The sequence below is a fragment of the Fistularia commersonii genome, chromosome 21 (genome assembly GCF_037954325.1).
Source record: "Fistularia commersonii isolate RoL2024-O1a breed Wild chromosome 21, RoL_Fcom_v1.0, whole genome shotgun sequence".
NCBI lineage: Eukaryota > Metazoa > Chordata > Actinopteri > Syngnathiformes > Fistulariidae > Fistularia > Fistularia commersonii.
Genome location: NC_141304.1, coordinates 8024460 through 8043643, shown reverse-complemented (window position 1 = coordinate 8043643; position 19184 = coordinate 8024460). Strand labels below are relative to the sequence as shown.

At 39.1% G+C, this 19184-nt stretch overlaps 1 protein-coding gene across 3 annotated transcripts; it reads left to right on the top strand.

Annotated features, from left to right (window-relative positions):
• Window positions 1-32: 32 nt before the first annotated feature.
• On the top strand, window positions 33-15071 carry cdc42 (cell division cycle 42). Of its 3 annotated transcripts, none has more exons than XM_086167922.1 (6): window positions 33-114; window positions 4748-4888; window positions 6222-6294; window positions 7120-7229; window positions 9048-9245; window positions 12675-15071. In XM_086167922.1, the coding sequence occupies exons 2-6, from the start codon at window positions 4784-4786 to the stop codon at window positions 12762-12764; spliced, it is 576 nt and encodes a 191-aa protein (XP_086024048.1). In that variant the 5' UTR covers window positions 33-114; window positions 4748-4783; the 3' UTR covers window positions 12765-15071. The 3 variants fall into 3 exon arrangements, with proteins under 3 accessions (XP_086024048.1, XP_086024050.1, XP_086024049.1); XM_086167924.1 differs by lacking the exon at window positions 12675-15071 and adding an exon at window positions 10983-11994; XM_086167923.1 differs by having other exon boundaries at window positions 56-109.
• The last annotated feature ends 4113 nt before the right edge of the window (window positions 15072-19184 follow it).

The following is a 19184-nucleotide window of genomic DNA, read 5'->3' as shown; positions in this document are numbered from 1 at the left end:
TACGTAGTTACGTAGTTCTTCGCTACGCAAGTCGAAGTGTCCCTGCTCTGTTGACTGGGAAGCCCCGAGTGCGGAGCTGCCAACGCCCGGCGTAGAGACCTAATAGGGAGTACGGTACAGACATTTCTTTATTACGGTTCTATTTTCAAATTGTAATTACATGTTCGTTGTGTCTTTAATATCGTTGATAATACACAAGGTTTATATTTGTACCGCTTGTCAGGAAATTGTGCTTTTAGCGACTGACCATCAGCATCCGCTACCGTTAGCCTCTCCAGTTAGCTCTGAAGCTAATCGTTGGACAGAAGTTCGCACAGAAAAGCCGACAAAACGTCATCACACTATTGGGCTAGCCTGTAAATAAAGATATTTTTGGCGTGTGGTGGATGTATTCGACTTCCAGTTTTTGCCGATGATTGTCATCCAAAGGTGTCCCCCTTTTTCCATATTTCTTTTTTAAGCAACCAGTACCGCATATCGTTAACGTTAGCCGATCGGCCAGCCACATAGAAGCCTAGAAGGTAACCCCCCCAACCCACGTAGTTTTAATTTTCCGGTACATCGCGCAGGGTGTATGGTTTTAGTTTTGGAAGTTTGAGCGTATTTCCCTCTTAGCGTACTATACAGAGCCTAAATAATTTCTGCAATATTAACATCGAAATTGTTAATTTACATCAGTCAGCGGGAAACCGGGCCAGATAGAGGCCGGGGATGTGGTCGAATCTGCAGCTAGGGCAACAAAACTAGGTTTTCGATGACAAAGCACCCCTCAAATTGTTCTCTAAAATAATACATATTTGGTCAAACTGACATTTGTACCATATCGGTAAAATTGCCACGCAATTGTTAATCCTTTTTTTCCTGGTTGATTTTCGTCCGTCTATGTATGGGCCACTCGTCAAAGATTTTTTTGTCGCAGCTTGTCTCGTTTGAATTTGTCACATCTAAAATGAAGGGAAAGAATATTCTTGTCAAAGCCTTACTTATAGTCTATTGAGTATAGGTAATTTCTACCATATCTTTTGTCTACGACTGTAACGTTATTCAGGCACTCGGAAAATTGGGCCAAATCCGATGCATGCTCGCTACCATCTTAAAGCCAGTAACGTGTTGTATAGTTGATACTGTGACTATGATATATCTTATTTTAATGGCCTTTACTGGGATCTGTAGACATTTTGGTCAATTTTGAAGTAACACATTTTGGGGTAAACCGTAATAATCCCTGTGGCTTTCATGGGCCTGCAAAGTGGCCTGCTTTGAGAGTGTGTTGTCCTACAAACACAAATACATGGATTAAGACTAGCAGCATTGTGGTCGCTGAAGGCACTGTTTGTGGCTGTGCTACCGGCAGGTTTTCACTAAAGTTATTAAATATGTAGGGCTGCACATATTTGTGTTTTTCACAGTAACTATATTGTTGAATGGAAAGCATTTTGGCCATATGGGTCTATTATGTTTCTTCATTTAATAATGCTGATAGGTGCCTCAGATTTCAATGGAAGTCAAGTATGAATAAGAGGTCAGTATAGTAGAGCTAAATAGTGTGGCTTAAGCATTGATTCATTTACTCAATCAATATTTTTATAAGCCATAAAGTGATAAACCTTTCATGGCAGTCTATTTTGGGAGAAAAAAAATCATTTTCATGATGCCATTCAAAAGCATGCAATTTTCCACAACTCTCAAGTGCATCAGCCAGTTCATTCATTAACTGAAAAACATTTGTGTAAAAATGTAACTAGAATGACTGTGTTTACAAGCACCAGGGGGATGCCCCCCCCACACTCACACACACAGATTTTTACTAATGAAATACATATAATTTGCACCAAATGTTGTGATTCCTACTGGGTTCTTGGATATTATTTCTATAACTATGGTGAGCAGGTAATTGTCATTGGCAACTTGATACAACTATTGACATAACTTTTTTGTTGTAAAAGGTTATTTAAATTAATATCCATTTACAAATGTGTGGGCACCGCAATTTTAGCTGGAGACTTCCATGGGCTTTTGCCAATTTACAATGAACTTTTTTGTAGGTTCCTCCTTTTTTGTTTGCAAAATCATTGACATGTAATGAGTTTGACTGTATTTCCAAAGATAGCTTTTTGTAGGAAAGCTTTGGTCTGTGTTGTTTTATTCATGTCTGAATACACTGAAATTACTGCAAACACAAAATTTAATCAATCTCATCTTCCCTTGTTCTTGTTTAACACGTGGATTCACATGTGCCATTTGCATGACCTGTGGTCTTAACTTCTCACCTGGTCCACACCTAGAGAGACTCAAACACTATCACATGCAACTCTTAATGGCTTCAAAATAGGACAGCCTGTATATTACTTGTCAGACCAATATTTGAGTTGAGGATACCCAAATCTACTGTTGCGCAGAATCCCTCTTCACTTCAAAGAGACTGAAGGCTGCGGGGCTGATTATATCTGGAGCAGAGTACGGTGCTCTCCCCTCTTCCCCTGCCTTTATATTTTTTACATAGTGAGGAATGACATAACATGACTATTACAGCACATTGAGGATTTAGATTTTAAGATGGAGGAAGAGTACAAATACCTAGGTTCAATGCAGTTATTAGCTGGATTCTTTACGCCTCATATATACTCACTACAGGAAATGTCAAAGTCATCTCCATCAAATGAGAAGACCTAGGTACTTTGGCATGCTTGGTTAAGAGCAGTGATTTCCCTAAGTTATATGAGCATCAGTGTGTGCCCTTTGTAATAAGTACTCACTGCTCTAGGTAGTGTTTTAAGTGTTGTCAAAGATACCAAGGGCACATCTCAGCATCTTAGAACAACACCACCAAACAACTTGGCTATGAATGCATGTAGTCTGTTTTTTGGACGGAAGTTGTGAGTGAAGACAATATATGAAGATGACTGGAGGTCACAGCAACAAGTATCTAGTTGTCAAAGCAGATTTGTCAACTACATTTCTTGGATTAAGGCCAAAGGTCAGAAGTTCTGTTCTGAGAGGCTTTCTTTTAGAAAATTTGCTAGGCTGTCGGATGTCTTTCTTTGACTGCCAATCATTAATTTAGCAGTTAGCAACAGCTTCAGTGAGTCTCTGTTTCTGAAATGTTGTCAGTTAAAGCTTTGCAATGTGATGCATGAAATTCCTTTTTTGCATTGCAGAAGGATATGTTTACAAACCCATTGTTCGATAGCTTTTAGATAATGTCAGACTGTTTGTGGTGTGGTACTGCTTTCCTGCCTTTCAAACAGCTGTTTGGTGTTATTGAAAAATAGACCTTGTTCAATCATGGAATGGTCGCTAACATGTAAAAAGCATAGAAAATAATGATTTTGCGATCATCAGCAGTTTAAGGTTTGGATATTTTCTAGCCTACACAAGTAAGATTGTACAGACAAAAACCAATGATAATAAGCAGATTTTGAAGATCTCCATCTCCCAATTTACATGTGGAGAGATAGCAGCACCAACTTAACTTTTATTCTGTGATGGTTCTGTAGTCAGTTTAAAATTTCAGATTTCATTAGGGTTATAATTAACTTTCCAGGATGCCATGCCTTTTTGTTTCTCACTGTGGTTGTTTTTGATATCACAATTAAATAAGATGCTGTAAGTTAAGGTGGAGCTGCATAGATGAAGCTTGGCATGCATCTAACGAGAAGTGTTATTGTGAATCAGAAACGTCCACAAAGCAACACAAATGTCCTATCAGAATCTAGCTTTTATGCCAAAGTATTTGCTTTGTGAGACTAGAAAATATCCTCTTTCTTTTGCTTCAATGCAGAGTTGAGAGCTACTTCACTGTTCAGTGTGCCCAGTGCTTGACAGGGTAGAGACAGAAGCAGGAGGACATTGTCCGTTTAGTCTTCACATCGTAGTTTTTACCTCTGGTTCTACCTTATCCATGCTTCAGTAACTATATTGATATTTTCTGATCACAAAGACAATGTTTAAAATTAGTGTATTCTTTGTTTAGAATAATAGTTCGGACTGGGAATTGAAGAGTGTATGAGAGAGAACCCTCTTCAAGAGATGAAAGCAAGTCCAGTTGCGATGAGAAGATTTGGAGAACTCTGCAGGCCTAATTGACTTTGGGTTTTTATCAGCCTGTTTCATGTGTAATGTAATTGTTTAAAGTTGACAGTCTTGTTTTATTGAGAGTTTTGCTAAGGAATAATAAGTATACATTGTAGTAAATTCAAAAGTGGGTCTTTTCTAAACGCTGTAATGTTAAGAAAGCAAGAAAGTGTCTCCTAATGGATCAGAGGTCCAGGCATGCCTGTGTTATGTTAGGGAACCTTTTGTATTATACATTGTATTATAAACTCACATTGCTACTCAGACAGAGAATTAGCTCCAGTTCCACAGTTATGTAGGAACATCCATTCAACATGTTGCCATCAATGAATCATGAAAGTTATTTTACATTTGGCTTCCTTAGGAAAATGTTTGGCGAATAGCTTTTAGTTTTCGTCTGTTCTGTATGCACTAAATGACCGCAAAAATTCCTTGGATTCTTGGCTGTGTATTCAAATTGTACTATTGCTAAAGATACCTCAGGAGGAGGCCAAGTACATGCAGTGATTTTTTTTTTTTCTTTTTTTGTGTCAGTGCATTATTGTATGTATTGTTCTCCATCTCAACATTTTTTAACTTTGACTTTTTATGTCACTTTACTGTTTGTGCAGGCAATAACAACTTTCACCATCAACTAATGAAGATCATTTGTCCATGTGTTACTCTCTCCTAGGTATTGAATGAGCAGTGAATACTGTAAAAAACAGCTATGCAGACCATCAAATGTGTAGTAGTTGGGGATGGTGCTGTGGGTAAAACCTGCCTGCTCATCTCCTACACCACAAATAAATTTCCCTCTGAATACGTACCCACAGTAAGTGCTTGAACAACTTTCAAATTAATACACAGGTATTCCTGTGTTAACGTAAACTCAATGTTGCCGCAGTATTTAGGAAAATTTAGGGCAGGAACTCTTTTTACGTAAATTCTAGTTCCGTTTGAAGTGCGTGGTCTGTAGACCAGTAGACTAAAGATGTAAAATTGTTCACATCTCAGACAAGCCAGGCCTCTGTCAAAAGTATTACTTGTAGGAAATAAAATCATTTTTAAATGTACAGCCTTACAGTTACTCATATTCCGAAATTTATTAAGAAAATGTCTTCATTTCTGTACTGTGCTTTTTAGTACCGTATTTTCACGACTATAAGGCGCACATAAAAGTCTTAGATTTTCTTAAAAATGTGCGGCGCGCCCTATAGTGCAATGCGCCCTGTGTGTGTTGTTGTAAGGCGGATGTAGTAGAGAACATCATGAGAACGTTAAAGGGGGAAGTGTGGGCGTGGATTGTATATAAAAGAACAGGTATGTGCGTTTTGCAGAACATCGTTGTTTTAACAACCCTGAAAATGGCAAAGAGACACGCTTATGAAGCACAGTTTAAATTGAAGGCCATCAGCTACGCGGAGGAACATGGAAATGGAGCAGTCGCGAGAGAATTTAAGATTAATGAATCAATGGTTCGCAAGTGGAGGAAGCTGGAAAACAAGCTCTGACAGGTCAAGAAGACACAGCTGAGTTTCTGCGGACATAAGGCGAGGTGGCCCAAGTTGGAGGAAAGACTCAAGCAATGGATCATCGAGCAAATAAAGAGTGGGAGAAGCGTTTCGACGGTCACCATTTGACTAAAAGCAGTAGCGCTAGCAGAGGAAATTGACATTGAACATTTCCAAGGAGGTCCGTCTAGGTGCTTTCGTTTGAAACGTTGCCATTTTTGCATACAGACCAGGACTACGGTAGCGCAGCAACTTCCAGCGGCTTATAATGAAAAGCTGTAGTAGAGGACACCATGAGAACGTTTAAGGGGGAAGTGTGGGCGTGGATTGTATATAAAACCTGCGCCCTACAATCAGGTGCGCCTTATGTGTGTGTTAAATGCAGTAATGGCACACATAACTGAGACTGCGCCTTATGGTCGTGAAAACATGGTATCTCAAATAAAGCATAATCAGGAACTGCTTGCAGTTGCGAAGCAAGTTCCTTCATAACGGTTAGTATACAATAATTGTTAATTTGTTTTGATATACATTTAAAAACTCAAAAAAACAATTTGATTTGCCAATTATATGTCAAGGATTCAGAATTGAGACAATTACTGGTTGACTTTTGCTTTTTGCTTGCTTTTTATGTTTGTTTTTTTAACATTTTAGGTGTTTGATAATTATGCTGTAACTGTTATGATTGGAGGTGAACCCTACACACTGGGCTTGTTTGATACTGCAGGTATGTATTATATCAGTTTATGTTGTTCTGTCCATTCAGGGAATCTGACTTCATATTGTATATTTTAGCAAAATATCAAAAATGTTTAAATACATGATAATACAGGTTAATTTAAAACTTCAATTTTTGCAATAATATAGTCACTGTAGCTCTATAAATAATGTTACAAGTGCCTTATTTCAAGGTTTGTTAACAAGGGGTGTTGCAAAACCATGTATATTGTGAATAAAGGTTTCTTGATGTGCTTACAGTGAATGTGATAATATATAATTTTCAGTAAACCTTCAAACAGCTATCATCAAGCCAGACAAAGAGTAAAATATTATTGATGAATAATAACCAACACCTCAGTCACCCTCAGGCAAAACTTGGAGACTTGCTTTCCCCCATTGCTGATGTAAAAGGCCAGGAAACTTGAGTAACCACTGCATGTGAAATTTGTCCCATGGATTGTGTAGAGTTGTTTGCGATTGCAATGTTTTCCATTCAAAGCGGTGCTTGTTGCACAAATTACTCCTAGAAGACAATTACATCTTCACAGAATAAAGAAGATAAGACTGAAGGTAATTGGTCATTTCAAGTAAGCCACTGACCAATTTACAAAACATATATACAAAGCTTATGAGCAGCTATAATGTTTCTAAATCAAGATTCAACTAAGTAAAAATAACTAATTCAGGTGTTTTTTGTGCCGATAGGGAATGTGTAGCTTTCCCCAGCCATCCACATCTCTGCTCTATTCCTGCATTGTTAAGTTTATAAGGCAAGGTAGCTTGATGGCAAAACATTGTGATTTAAAGATTTTTTTGTATATAATTTCCTCAGGTCAGGAGGACTATGACAGGTTACGACCTCTGAGTTATCCTCAGACAGATGTCTTCCTTGTCTGCTTTTCTGTTGTGTCCCCCTCGTCTTTTGAAAACGTCAAAGAAAAGGCAAGTGTGACCCTTTCTTGTCTTACCCCCACTTGTCTTTTTCTCCATTGCTGTGAAACATGGATGGCTTGTTTTAACATTTTAGTCGTCTTCTTTATCAAGATTAGATATGTTGAATTGTGTCTTCTTAGTTATCTTTAAGGAGCAAAATGGTGTATGTTTTACCAAAATAATACAAATTGTCAAAACAATTGTTTGTGACATGTCTTTCTTTTATTATTTGATGTCTTGCAGCCTATTTTGAGTTGTTAAATCAACATTTCAGAATTTAAATAAATGTCCCCCCTCACTGCCAATCTTGTGTCAATCATAACCTCTAGATCATTGTATTGTTCTTGCAATTTAACTGAAGGTAATACATGTTAGACAATGATGCACCCTGGTACATGTTGCCAGCTGTTTTACATTGAAAAAGGAAGAAGTTGTGTTCAGCGGGCTAAATTGCTGCAATCCTCTTAAAAAACACTCCCTGCAATAAGGCTTTGAGCAAAATTTCTATGCTTTAACTGAGTTATTTATGTTATCTTATAAAACTTTTATCATAACATAGCATAAATGGTTTTCAAATGTCTGTTTGAAAAACAACAACCTTAGTAACCATATCAAGTATTAGTATCTAGAGTTTTGACAGTTCTATTGTTAATAGTAGCTACAGTGGGGAGAAAAAGTATCTGATACACTGGTAATTTTTCAGCTTTTCCCACTTGCAAAGCATGTAGAGGTCTTTATTTTTTATTATAGGTACTCTTCAACTGTGAGTAAGAGAATCTAAACAAAAATCCAGAAAATCACATTGCAATTTTGTAGACCTACACAAGACCTGGATGGGCTACAGGACAATTGGCAAGCAGCTTGGTAAGAAGACAAAAATTCTTGCCACAATTATTAGAAATGGGAAGAAGTTCAAGCTGACAGCCAATCTCCCTCAGTCTGGGGCCCCATGCAAGAGCTCTACTCGCAGGGCATCAATGATCATGAGGAAGGTGAGGGATCAGCCCAGAACTACACGGCTGGACCTGGTCAATGACCTGAAGAGAGCTGGGACCAGTCTCAAGGAAAACCATAAGAAACACACTACACCGTCATGGATTAATATCCTGCAACCCAGGCTAGGTCCCTCTGCTCAAGCCAGCACATGTCGAAGCCCATCTGAAATTTGCCAATGACCATCTGGATGATCTAGAGGAGGATTGGAAGAGGTCATGTGGTTTGATTAAACAAAAATAGAGCTTTTCGGTCTAAACTCTACTTGCTGTGTTTGGAGGAAGAAGAAGGATGAGTACAACCCCAAGAACACAGTCCTAACTGAAGCATGGAGGTGGAAATATCATTCTTTGGGGATGCTTTTCTGCAGTAGGGACAGGACGACTGCACTGTATTGATGGGATGGATGGCGTAATGTATTGCAAGATCTTGGCCAACAACCTCCCTCCGTCAGATAGAGCCTTGAAGATGGGTGGACTCAAAGCACACGGCCAGGGCAACTAAGGAGTGGCTCCGTAAGAAGCATCTCAAGTTCCTTGTCCTTTAAGACCCCGTCACTCACAGTTGAAGAGTAGCAATGATAAAAATTACAGACCTCCACATGCTTTGCAAGTGGGAAGAGCTGAAAAATTAGCAGTGTATCGAATACTTATTCTCCCCACTGCACATCAATAATAGTACATCATTTGGCTGAGATTTAAAGCAACTTGCTCATAAATCAAGAAGTTAAACTTCTCATGTTTTGTGGTAGAAATTACATGTATTAAAAGCCCATATGAAAAACTTGTGGTGCAGCCCATTTGCCATGACATAACATTGTGGTGTGGTTTGCAGTGGGTTCCAGAGATCACCCACCACTGTCCAAAGACCCCTTTCCTGCTAGTTGGCACTCAGATCGACTTGCGGGATGACCCCTCCACCATAGAGAAGCTTGCAAAAAACAAGCAGAAACCTATTACTCCAGAGACAGCTGAGAAGCTGGCAAGAGACCTCAAGGCTGTGAAATATGTGGAGTGCTCAGCCCTTACACAGGTAACACAAAAATCGTGAACACACAGACCCATACATATATGCACTGTTTAACATGAATTATTCTCAAGTCTGTGGCAAAAAGTGGAGGAAAGAAGAACATATCCTGGCCCATGTACACAATGCTTGATGATATTTGTTTTTGCATGCTGGTTTGGTTTCAATAAATCTCGTGACCCATAAGCCCTGTAGTGTTGCCATAGCCCTGTAGCCTAGTGTGTCCTGGTTACTGAAGGCAGTTGTATCAGTGCTGGTGAAGAGTGAACTTAGATCTTGTTTAAGTTCTGTGTCAATCAGCAATAGTTTTTTGAAGAAGGATCACTTTGAATTGAGTGAGAAGTAAAATTTGACTATGTTGCACCATCTTCCTCTTACTGACAAAACATGCTCTAAGTGTTGTCAGGGATTGGCTGAGTTCATGAATTTCAGAATTATGGCTTAGCTAATACCTAAAGGTCACTAGACCTCAGATGGCCTGTACCACATTTTCAAAATATACTGTTTATGGCTTGTATTTATATCAGTATATTTGTATCTATGATATCCCTCACCCCATGTTTAATTTAGTTGAAGCTGAAGGTTAATAGCCGTCACTAAGAACTACCAACAGGCACGGTCAGGTTTTGAACAGACTTGCTCAATGTTTTACGCGTTGACTAATTAATTGTAATGGCTGAATATATTTTTCTTACTATTAGTATAGCTTTTTTTAACTTCCTTTTGTCAAAGGAAAGACACTGGGCCCACAACCGGTATTGGTGTCTTTCACTCTACATATTCTCAATATGAAGTAAGCCTTGCTATCTTCTACAATACAGTCCTTTAAATATTAGACAACATAGTGCAGGGATTCTTTGCACAAAAACCCACTCTGTCTCTAATGCTAGAAGTTAGAAATACCTAAATAATTTTGTTACATTATTCTATGGGTAGGGATTTTACGCAGATGAGGTCAATATGACCATCAGCAGATTTTTTTCACAGGCTGTATGAAAAAAGGCTTTTCTTGAACTTTGACTAGCTGAAGTACTCTTGCCTATCATTCTTCAGCGAGGCCTCTGACATGGGAATTACAATCAGTCTAAGCTGGCAACATGAAGAAGAAAGAAAATTGCATGGGCTGTGAGCCATATGAATCTTTGCCATAGTACACGAGTTAGAAAAGTTGGTATTCCAATTATTACAATTCACTAATATCTTAACTTATCGTTTTCTAACATGGCACACCAGAGCATAAATCAGAGTGGAAACATTACACTATTGTTTCCAATATTTCATGACTATTACATTAGGATTTTAGAGAGCTGATGTGAATATAGGTTGGTGTATATGGCAAGAGGTATTTGAGCAGACGGAATTTGATTCAGCTTTCACTCCGGCAGAGAACAATAGTGTTGATGGAGCTTAAGTTAAGCCCCACCTCACTGCTCCTTCCTTCCTGCTTCCCGCTCTCCTTGCAATGCTGCTAGTGTCATTTCCTGTTTCCAGTCTGGGGTCTCAGCATTTGGTCTACACCTCACACTGCCTGCTGTCTCTTCTTAGAGAATGCAGGTTAAAATCTTTGTGCTTCTTAAATGTTCAGCTTTGCACTTGGCATGTGTTTTACTTGGCTGTCCACATTGTCTGAATTTGATATATCCTCTCTTTATTATTCTGCCATTTTCAACTTATCATCTCCCGCCATCTATCTATGTTTGCTTTGCTAATTGTGCTGTTTTCTTCCCTCTCCTGCCATTGTAGCGAGGGCTGAAGAATGTATTTGATGAAGCTATCCTAGCTGCCCTAGAGCCACCTGAGACGCAGAGAAAGAGGAATTGCTGTTTATTTTAAACTATGTTCCACTTCTACATCTCTTCTTCCTCTGATTGACAATTTAGATTTTTTTTTTTTTCAGTTTCCCCGCCCCCAGAAATCCTATTCTGTCAAATCTCTATACATGTGCATCTTCTGAGATCATAACAAATTTTAGTCTCAGCTGTTGTACTAACCAACCCATCAGTCAGGTAATGGTCCAACTTCCCAACCAAACTGCTTCTCTGGATTGTTGTCTCTTCACTTCAATGACCCTGTCTTGTTCTTTAACAGCTAACATTTTGCCTGGTTGGTGTGTTCAAATACTTCAAATCCGTCATGTTGATTGTTTAGGCTTTTGTTTTACATCATCAGTTTTCACTTGACTCTTTATAATTCAAACCTCAAGCTCATTCATGGGGCTGCTCGCAAAAGGAGTAGCAGCAGCTCACAGAAGATGTAGGATGTCATTGGGGAAAAGACACTGTTTTGCTTGCCTCATGTTCTGTATGAGTTGATTTGGAAGGGGCGAGACTGTGGGTGTTGGCTTTACATGGCTTCACATTAATATTGATCTGAACACCAAACAGAGCTTCCAGTTTAAATGCAAATGTATATTTTGTACTACTTGACTGTCTGACTGTATATGGAGGGCTTTTAAGTAATTATATAGTGAGTGTTGGGCTATTTATACACTGGAAATAATAAGTCCTTACCCTGAACCTAAATGGCTAAATCCTGTTCTTCTGGTTATAGTAATCAGTAAATTGAATTCGTCGTCCGAAAGAATGGTTTGCCATGTTTTGCCCAGCTCTTTCTATATAAAAGACACTAATGTGCCAGTAACTATGGCACATAGGCTGCTGTCTGAAGTCCAGATACTTATTTAAAAAAAGAAAAAAAAGATTTATCTGTGTGAAATAACTTGTGAAAGTAATTAATAAAAGACAAATGAACTGGCTCTTCTCTCTCTCTGGCTCCCTTATTTCCCCTATGTTTTTTGAGAAAAATCAGCAGGCTTAGTCAACTGAACAACATTGAAGGGCTTAGTGGTTTCTGGTAACTTCACATGACCAAGCTCACAGTGTTAGCGGCTCTGCACAGGGGGCAAATACAAATGAATAAACTTCCTGTACACAGATTTTGTTGCCACATTTTTAAATGTTTTAAAATATTTCTTCTTTGTGCAATGTGAAGGTTCTCAAGTTAGTCATATGGAAAAGTATCTCAATCAAAATTGGTGTGGAATGAGTACACTGATTGCTGTTGTGGTGCATCAGGGGTTATGTTCTTTTTCCTCCACTTTTTTGCCCGTCCTGTCTTTGATTTCAGTTATCACAATCCACGCATGTGATTTCTGTTGTAAATACTTTCTTTCTTATACCAGCTTCATTAAATAATCACACTTAAAGGAGAGCGCAATCCGTCTGAGTTCATCTCCTTGATGTTGAACTTGTTTTTCTGTGCTGCACTTCAATGCCAACCGGCTTTTATGACACCCCTTTTAGTGATGTACAATGCTGCTTTTGGGTTTTAACAGTTATTTCCCCCTTTGTTGAAGTTTTGATTTTCATTATTTGATCTGTGCATGTTTGTGTTGTCGCCTCATTTAGCCACCTGTGTTTGTGTTTGTGTTCACAGAAAGGACTAAAGAATGTGTTTGATGAGGCGATATTGGCTGCATTGGAGCCCCCAGAGCCCAAGAAGAAGCGCAAATGTGTGCTGTTATGAGAGGCCCCTACCTTTTAAAGCATTCATTACATGTATACACATCCTATACCCATAAACAAATGCACCCTCATCCTACTCTCACAGCTCCCTCTAACCCTATTCCTTACTCTGTCAAGGCCGGTTTGACATCATTGTCGAAATCTTAGCCTACCAAGTTTAAGATAATTCTCTGCAATAACAGGAAACTTCCCAAAATTGAGTTTGGGACAGAAGATCAGCCTAGCCACCTAGCCATGAGGTTTGGTGGGCTTATGATAGAGTGGCTTCACCTTAGACGGGGATCAGATATTAAGGTTACGTACAAGTAGAATTCAAGTGTATTGAGCAGTTGTTAGTTTTGATTTCATTCCAATATTCCTTTATATTCTTCCTTTATATTCTGATTCCCGATCATTTAGGTGTCTAAAGCCAGTGTTAAGGTTTTAAAGGCTCCAAACCTTCCTTTTCCCCAGCCTCTAGCTGCCAGGTCTGTCCCCTCTGTTGTCAAGCTCACTCATGTTCTCGATGCCTATGTTATTTTTCAGCAGCACCAGATGAAACACTGAATGCTGATGCTCCGTTTTTGTTTGCCAATACCCCCTTTCTCTTCAAACACAGGACAAGTTATTTTTCTAGATAGTAACCACTAAGGAAACTAGGTCTGAAAAGACACTGTAATTCAGAGCAGCACAGCTCAAACTCCAGCCAAGAACTGAATTGGTCAATGTTTCTGCCTGGCTTCAAGTCCTCTCAGTGCTCACCCAGCAGAGTAACAGTCAAGTCACTGTGGTGATTACACAGTGTGCTGTGTAAGTCATAAAGTAGATTTGACCACAGGAATTGGCCTTTTAGAAGCATGAAACTTTTAAACAGTGTTAGCAAAACAAGAAGTCTGTTCTTCATGTATTATAAGGGACCAAGGCAAGTAAGGCAAGAAACGGTTTTTAACATAGGCACCACTTAACGCGTGGAGCAGGTACCACAGAGGCATTGACTTGATGCTGGCTTGTCCTGACACATAATGTACATGATTTTTTAAGCAGAAATCTGACATGCCATGTTATGTCTGTGCCTACTGTATCTGAGATGTGAAGGCTCTCTTGTATTTGCTCAACTTGTACAGTGCTGCCTGTTGCTGAGCCTTGGTCTAATAAATGAGGTAAATAAGGTTTAACAGTTGACATTGTAATGGATGATCACACAATGTTTATGTAGGCTCCAGGTGTTTTTACCAAAACGTTTCTTTTCTTCATCTTTTTGTTTGTGTATTGCGCATGTGCGCGTGCGTGAATGTATGTATGTATGTATGTATGTATGTTGTGTGTGTGTATGTGTGCGCGCTCACACACACACACACACACTTATAATCACACTCCTCTGCCATGTCATTTGGTGCATCCAGATCATTAGTATAATACTGTACCATAAAGCTGCCCTGCAGTAAATCCTCCCCTCCTGAGGATTTTATTTTATTTCTGTTTCAGAAAGGCCTTTTTTGAAATTCTGTTCCTCACCAATAATTGTCGTGTGGAAATATGTCACAGTCATATTTAAAGGAACAGGAAACCTGCTTGACGTAGTAATTTTAAAAAAAGCCATCGAGAAACATGCTTTTCTCCCCTTTTTTTCTGAACAGGTAGCATTCAAACAAATATGCCGTGCTAAGACACAGCAAGACAACAATTTAGTAGGTTACCAAAAATGTAAATTTATTATGGGGTTGAAATAAAATGGGGGTGGGGGAACCTGATGGAGAACAAGCAAATGGTAATTTTGTGGGTTGAAATGTGATAAGGTATAGTTATTCATATTTTTTCCTAATATTTTGTATAAAAATGCACAGATAGAGGTGAGGGGTTGTTATTTATAACATGGCTCAGTTAGACCCTTAGAAATTCAACTGGTTACAACTATGAACTGGGTGTATCAAATACATTGGTGAGAATGTGTGTGCATATATATATTTATATATATGTGTGTGTGTGTGTGTGTGTGTGTGTGTGTGTATATATATATATATATATATATATATACACACACACACACACGTGTGTGTATGTGTGTGTATATACAGATAGATGATAGGAGTGTGTATGTGTAATATATATATGTATAAACCTCCAATGGCAGAAAGACTGGTAAAGATTATTTGTGATTGGTTGGTTCTTTTCTTTACTGGTGGCTTAGAGTTGGGTTGACATCCAGCCCAAGTCAGTATAATTATTATCTGTTGTTGTTTTTGGTGCGAAACCAAATGCTTTGTCTAAAGTCTTTGTTCTTTGTATATGCATTCTTAAAAATATTAAACTTATACCTTAATTGCCTTTACCACTGTGATCTTGCAGATCATTTTTGATGGTTACTGATATGCTACATAACTGATATGCTACATAAAATACAATGACCAGATATCGGGCTTGTGACTGTGGGTGCTCTTGCTATATATTTGATTTTTGGGATGTTTGTACAGTATGAAGATACAGGATCAGTTCCATTTATTCCGGCAGTTTTATTCTTCCACCGTGACTCAGACAGTAGAGGGTGCTGTCTCTCCAAACATCCGTCATTGCAGCTGATCAGATGACAATTGTTATTCAGGTAAAGATTTAACTTGAAAACGGCAGGTCCCAAGCTTTGCTTCTTTAAGCATGTATATGTCTGTGTGCATGTATATTTATTTATTGATCTACCTATCTAAAGCCCCAGGTGACGTGAATAGAATTTATCAGTGTTATTGCTCTAGTGATAAGCACATCTTGTCATACTTAAAGCCGCTGAAATGTTCTGTCATCAAATCCTGTATGGTGTAAAGTCCATTTCAGTGCAGACTTAAGACAAAAATTGAGATATTACAGTGTGAATATAAGAAACCTATCCCACTGCTACCCCTCTGTGAGCTGCCACCTTAATATGGCGGAGGGGTTTGTGTGTCAAGGTGATCCTGGGAGCTATGTTGTCGGGGGCTCTATGCCCCTGGAAGGGTCACCCAAGGCAAACAGATCCCCGGTTCGGGACCAGACAAGCAGGTCCTAGGTGTGGCTCAGAAGACCTCCCACAGAGAACAAAATCATTGGACCCATTTTTCAATTGCACAGATGCCGGTCACCGGGTGCAGTTTGAGCCGGGCAGTAACCGGGGCAGAGGACCTTGGCAGTCTTATCCTTGGCTGCAGAAGCTGGCTCTTGGAACTTGGAATGTCACTTCTGGTGGGGAAGGAACCAGAGCTGGGACACAAGGCTGAGAGATTCTGACAAGACATATTCAGATTCACCTCCACGCACAGCGTCGGGTCTGGAATAAGGCCTCTTGAGAGTGGCTGGACTCCTTTTTTTTATACTGATTCTACCTCTTTAACATTTAATCAAGGAAACATAATTTTTTTTGGAGTAGAGTAAGAGTGCTGGTACTCTTCAACTCTCCATATACTCACACACAGTATCTGACAGTGTACTGCTGAGCTCTTTACAGATGTGACATTTACATAGGCTTACTCAGATGTAAAGGAATTCCTTAAACAGAGAGAAAATATGGGTGATCTTCCAGCATCATTGACCTGGATCATCTGCCAAAGATACTGTCCACCCCACCCCCAACCCTTGCATAAGCTGTGAGGTGTTCACAAATGCCCAGTGTTTCTGAATTGCTGTCAGCACCTCCTTCCACTCAAGAGATACTGACAGCCATTAATTATCACAGGGGCTGAACTAAGTACATTCTTGCCTCCTGGAATATCTGTGTGCGTTTGTGTGCGCGCACACTTGTGCACGTGTGTGAGACAGTTTGTCTGCATAATGCACACATACGAGCACAGTTGAACGCCACCTGGCCACGATTGGTCTTCATCATGTTTGACAAATTAGTCAGAATGTTTTGTCTCCTGGGATTATCCAATCAGCATCTTGCTCTATTCAGGGTGGATGGAGCAGGCAGGCAGTACAAAAATGAAACAGATTGCACCAATGGAGAGCTGTGTGTGTGAAGAATGATTTTTATGGCGTTTAGACACCAAAGTGATGAAAAGCACACGTCGGGTTTGACCAGTTATCAAAGCTAAGGCAATAAATCAGGATTTCAAGTATTTTGCATAAGGGGAGAAGTGCTACATGTGTATCTGAATCTACATCTCCGCAGCTGAACGTGCAGCCTGTTTATGCCTGGCACCCAACAGCCTTTGCTGTTCCAGAGTCCAATTTAGTCCATTGCTAATATATTTAACACAATGTGGTTTTTATGAAGTATCTCAGAGCAGTAGGGTCAGAGGACAAGATCTATCTTTTTCTTTCTTTCTTTCTTTCTTTCTTTCTTGCTTTCTTTCCATTTTACTTCAACAGGTCTCCTGGACACCTCCAGACGCTCTGGGCATATCCATCTGGAGGGAGACTGCGGGGAAGACCCAGGACATGCTGGAGGGACTATGTCTCCTTACCTTGAAAATTAATTGTTGCAAAAAAGACAGATTTCTGCCTGATGAGAGGCTCTAAGGTCACACAAATTTCATTTAATGCAACGCATCATGTTCTATAAGGTTGATGCATGGCATTGCAGCTAGAACTATGTGTTTCTAAACAAAATATCACAAGCAGCTGAAAAACAAACCCGATTCCAGCTTTCTGACAATGCATTTTCTTGCTGATCATAGAGGGGGTTTAAAGAATTTATTCAGCTTAAGAAAGAGAATTGTCTCAAGTCCCAACGGAACACTAAATCCTTTGGTTTATCAGAAAAATTCCAAGTCACCAAACATTAGATAATGGTCTTTTCTGACTGGAATAGGATAAATTGCAATGTGAATAGTAATTGAAGATGTTAGAAATTTTTCCCTATTTGATGATGTGTATAGTACAAGTATGTGTATTCCAATATTCTGCACTTAAGTGCCATATTTAAGTTCATCTGGACAATGGCAGATTAAGAGTTCAACTGAATTTCTAAACAATGTTTAATGTAAAATGACCTCAAAGTAAGCAGTTTTGAGACTGTTTTGCAGATTTCTGTTTTCACCATTCCCTGTCTTTAAAACCATGTAAATGAATCTATTGTCTAGGCAGTAGGAGAGGAGAAGGGAGATGCTGAGTGACTTGAGTGACAGGTTGTTTGAATCACTGCAGATGAATCGCCATCTTCAAGCCTCCTGACGCATTGGTGCACAGCACAGACAGCAGTAGAAGAATCCATTGCATTGGAGATCTCAACATCCACATTCGCTACACTATCCACAAATGGCCTCCCTGTGATCTACAATCTGCTACTGAATCATACCACTGGCTGGCAGAAAGTGAACAGGTAAAAATGCACCTTCTTTTATTTTTTTTCAGTTTTAGCCTCTGGAAGTGTACTTGGGGAAGCCTGTCTTCAAGATAAGATTGTTAAAAACTGAACAGAATATGGTGATAAGGATATTGATCTTGTAAATGTTTGCTCTATCGTAATATCCAAAGTGATGGAGGATTTTACGGCAACAGCTTCTAATTTTGAGAAACAATGCAATTTGCATAAGCAAATGAAATGAGTGTGTGAATTGTCAATTAAGTGAAACTTGGATATGAACTTCAGTGAATAATCATTTGATTTTATCTACCTCATTATTAATGCCGAATTCAACTTGGTGTGCTCTTGGCTGCTGCTGTTATGCCTCAAAGGATCTCTCTTTCTCTCTCTTTTATATAACAAAATCTCCGCCTTTGTGTTTTCTGTAAATCCAAATGTGTTTTACACCAGATGGCTGTCAGGTGACACCACTACAGGTCACTCCAAGGATTATTTTGTCATGGTTAGTTGCTTTTGACTAACAGATACTTGTAATATGCACCTCTCTACCCTTCTTACTTGCAAACTTACACACTTGCAAACCCACCTCAGCTATGCAGGTGTGAGGGAGAAAGATCAGCTGAAAATCTGGTGGATGACAGACATGTGACTACAAGGTAGGTGTGTGTGTACATGTGCACATGTGCACCAAGAGATAAAGTAAGGCAGGTAAAGCCCCCATCAACCTGATCCTCATTGCGTGTTGTCACTTTCACTCTGATCATTTCCTATCTCACGGGCCCATTCCAGGTAACATGTTGCCCAAACAGTCTCCAGATGACAGCTTTGAATTCATCAGTGTCTGGATTTTAAAAGCTGTGACTTTGTATGGGCTAATTTGAAATGCACACCTGATTTGAATTAACACAGATGTTTTCTTAGATTCCCCAGTGGGGATATTAATTTAGTAAAATTTTTATATACCTCCTTTAATATTTTTATCGGCAACTTTTTTTTTTCATTCTGTTGTCTATTCTTGACCTTATTGTTTTTCACTCTGCTGTTTATTTGTTGATGTCTTTTGCTATCTTTTAATTGTCTCTCTTATTTATATTCATACTCATCTTTATCGATACTGTCATTGTTGTGCTGCTGTGACAAAAGAATTTTCCCTATGGGGATCAATAAAGTATA

Excerpts from the sequence above, each read along its gene's own strand:
- cdc42 (XM_086167922.1), top strand. The coding sequence starts at position 4,784 with ATGCAGACCATCAAATGTGTAGTAGTTGGGGATGGTGCTGTGGGTAAA. Across the intron at positions 4,889-6,221 it reads CCTCTGAATACGTACCCACA|GTGTTTGATAATTATGCTGT; the intron begins GTAAGTGCTTGA and ends TTAACATTTTAG. Across the intron at positions 7,230-9,047 it reads TTGAAAACGTCAAAGAAAAG|TGGGTTCCAGAGATCACCCA; the intron begins GCAAGTGTGACC and ends TGTGGTTTGCAG.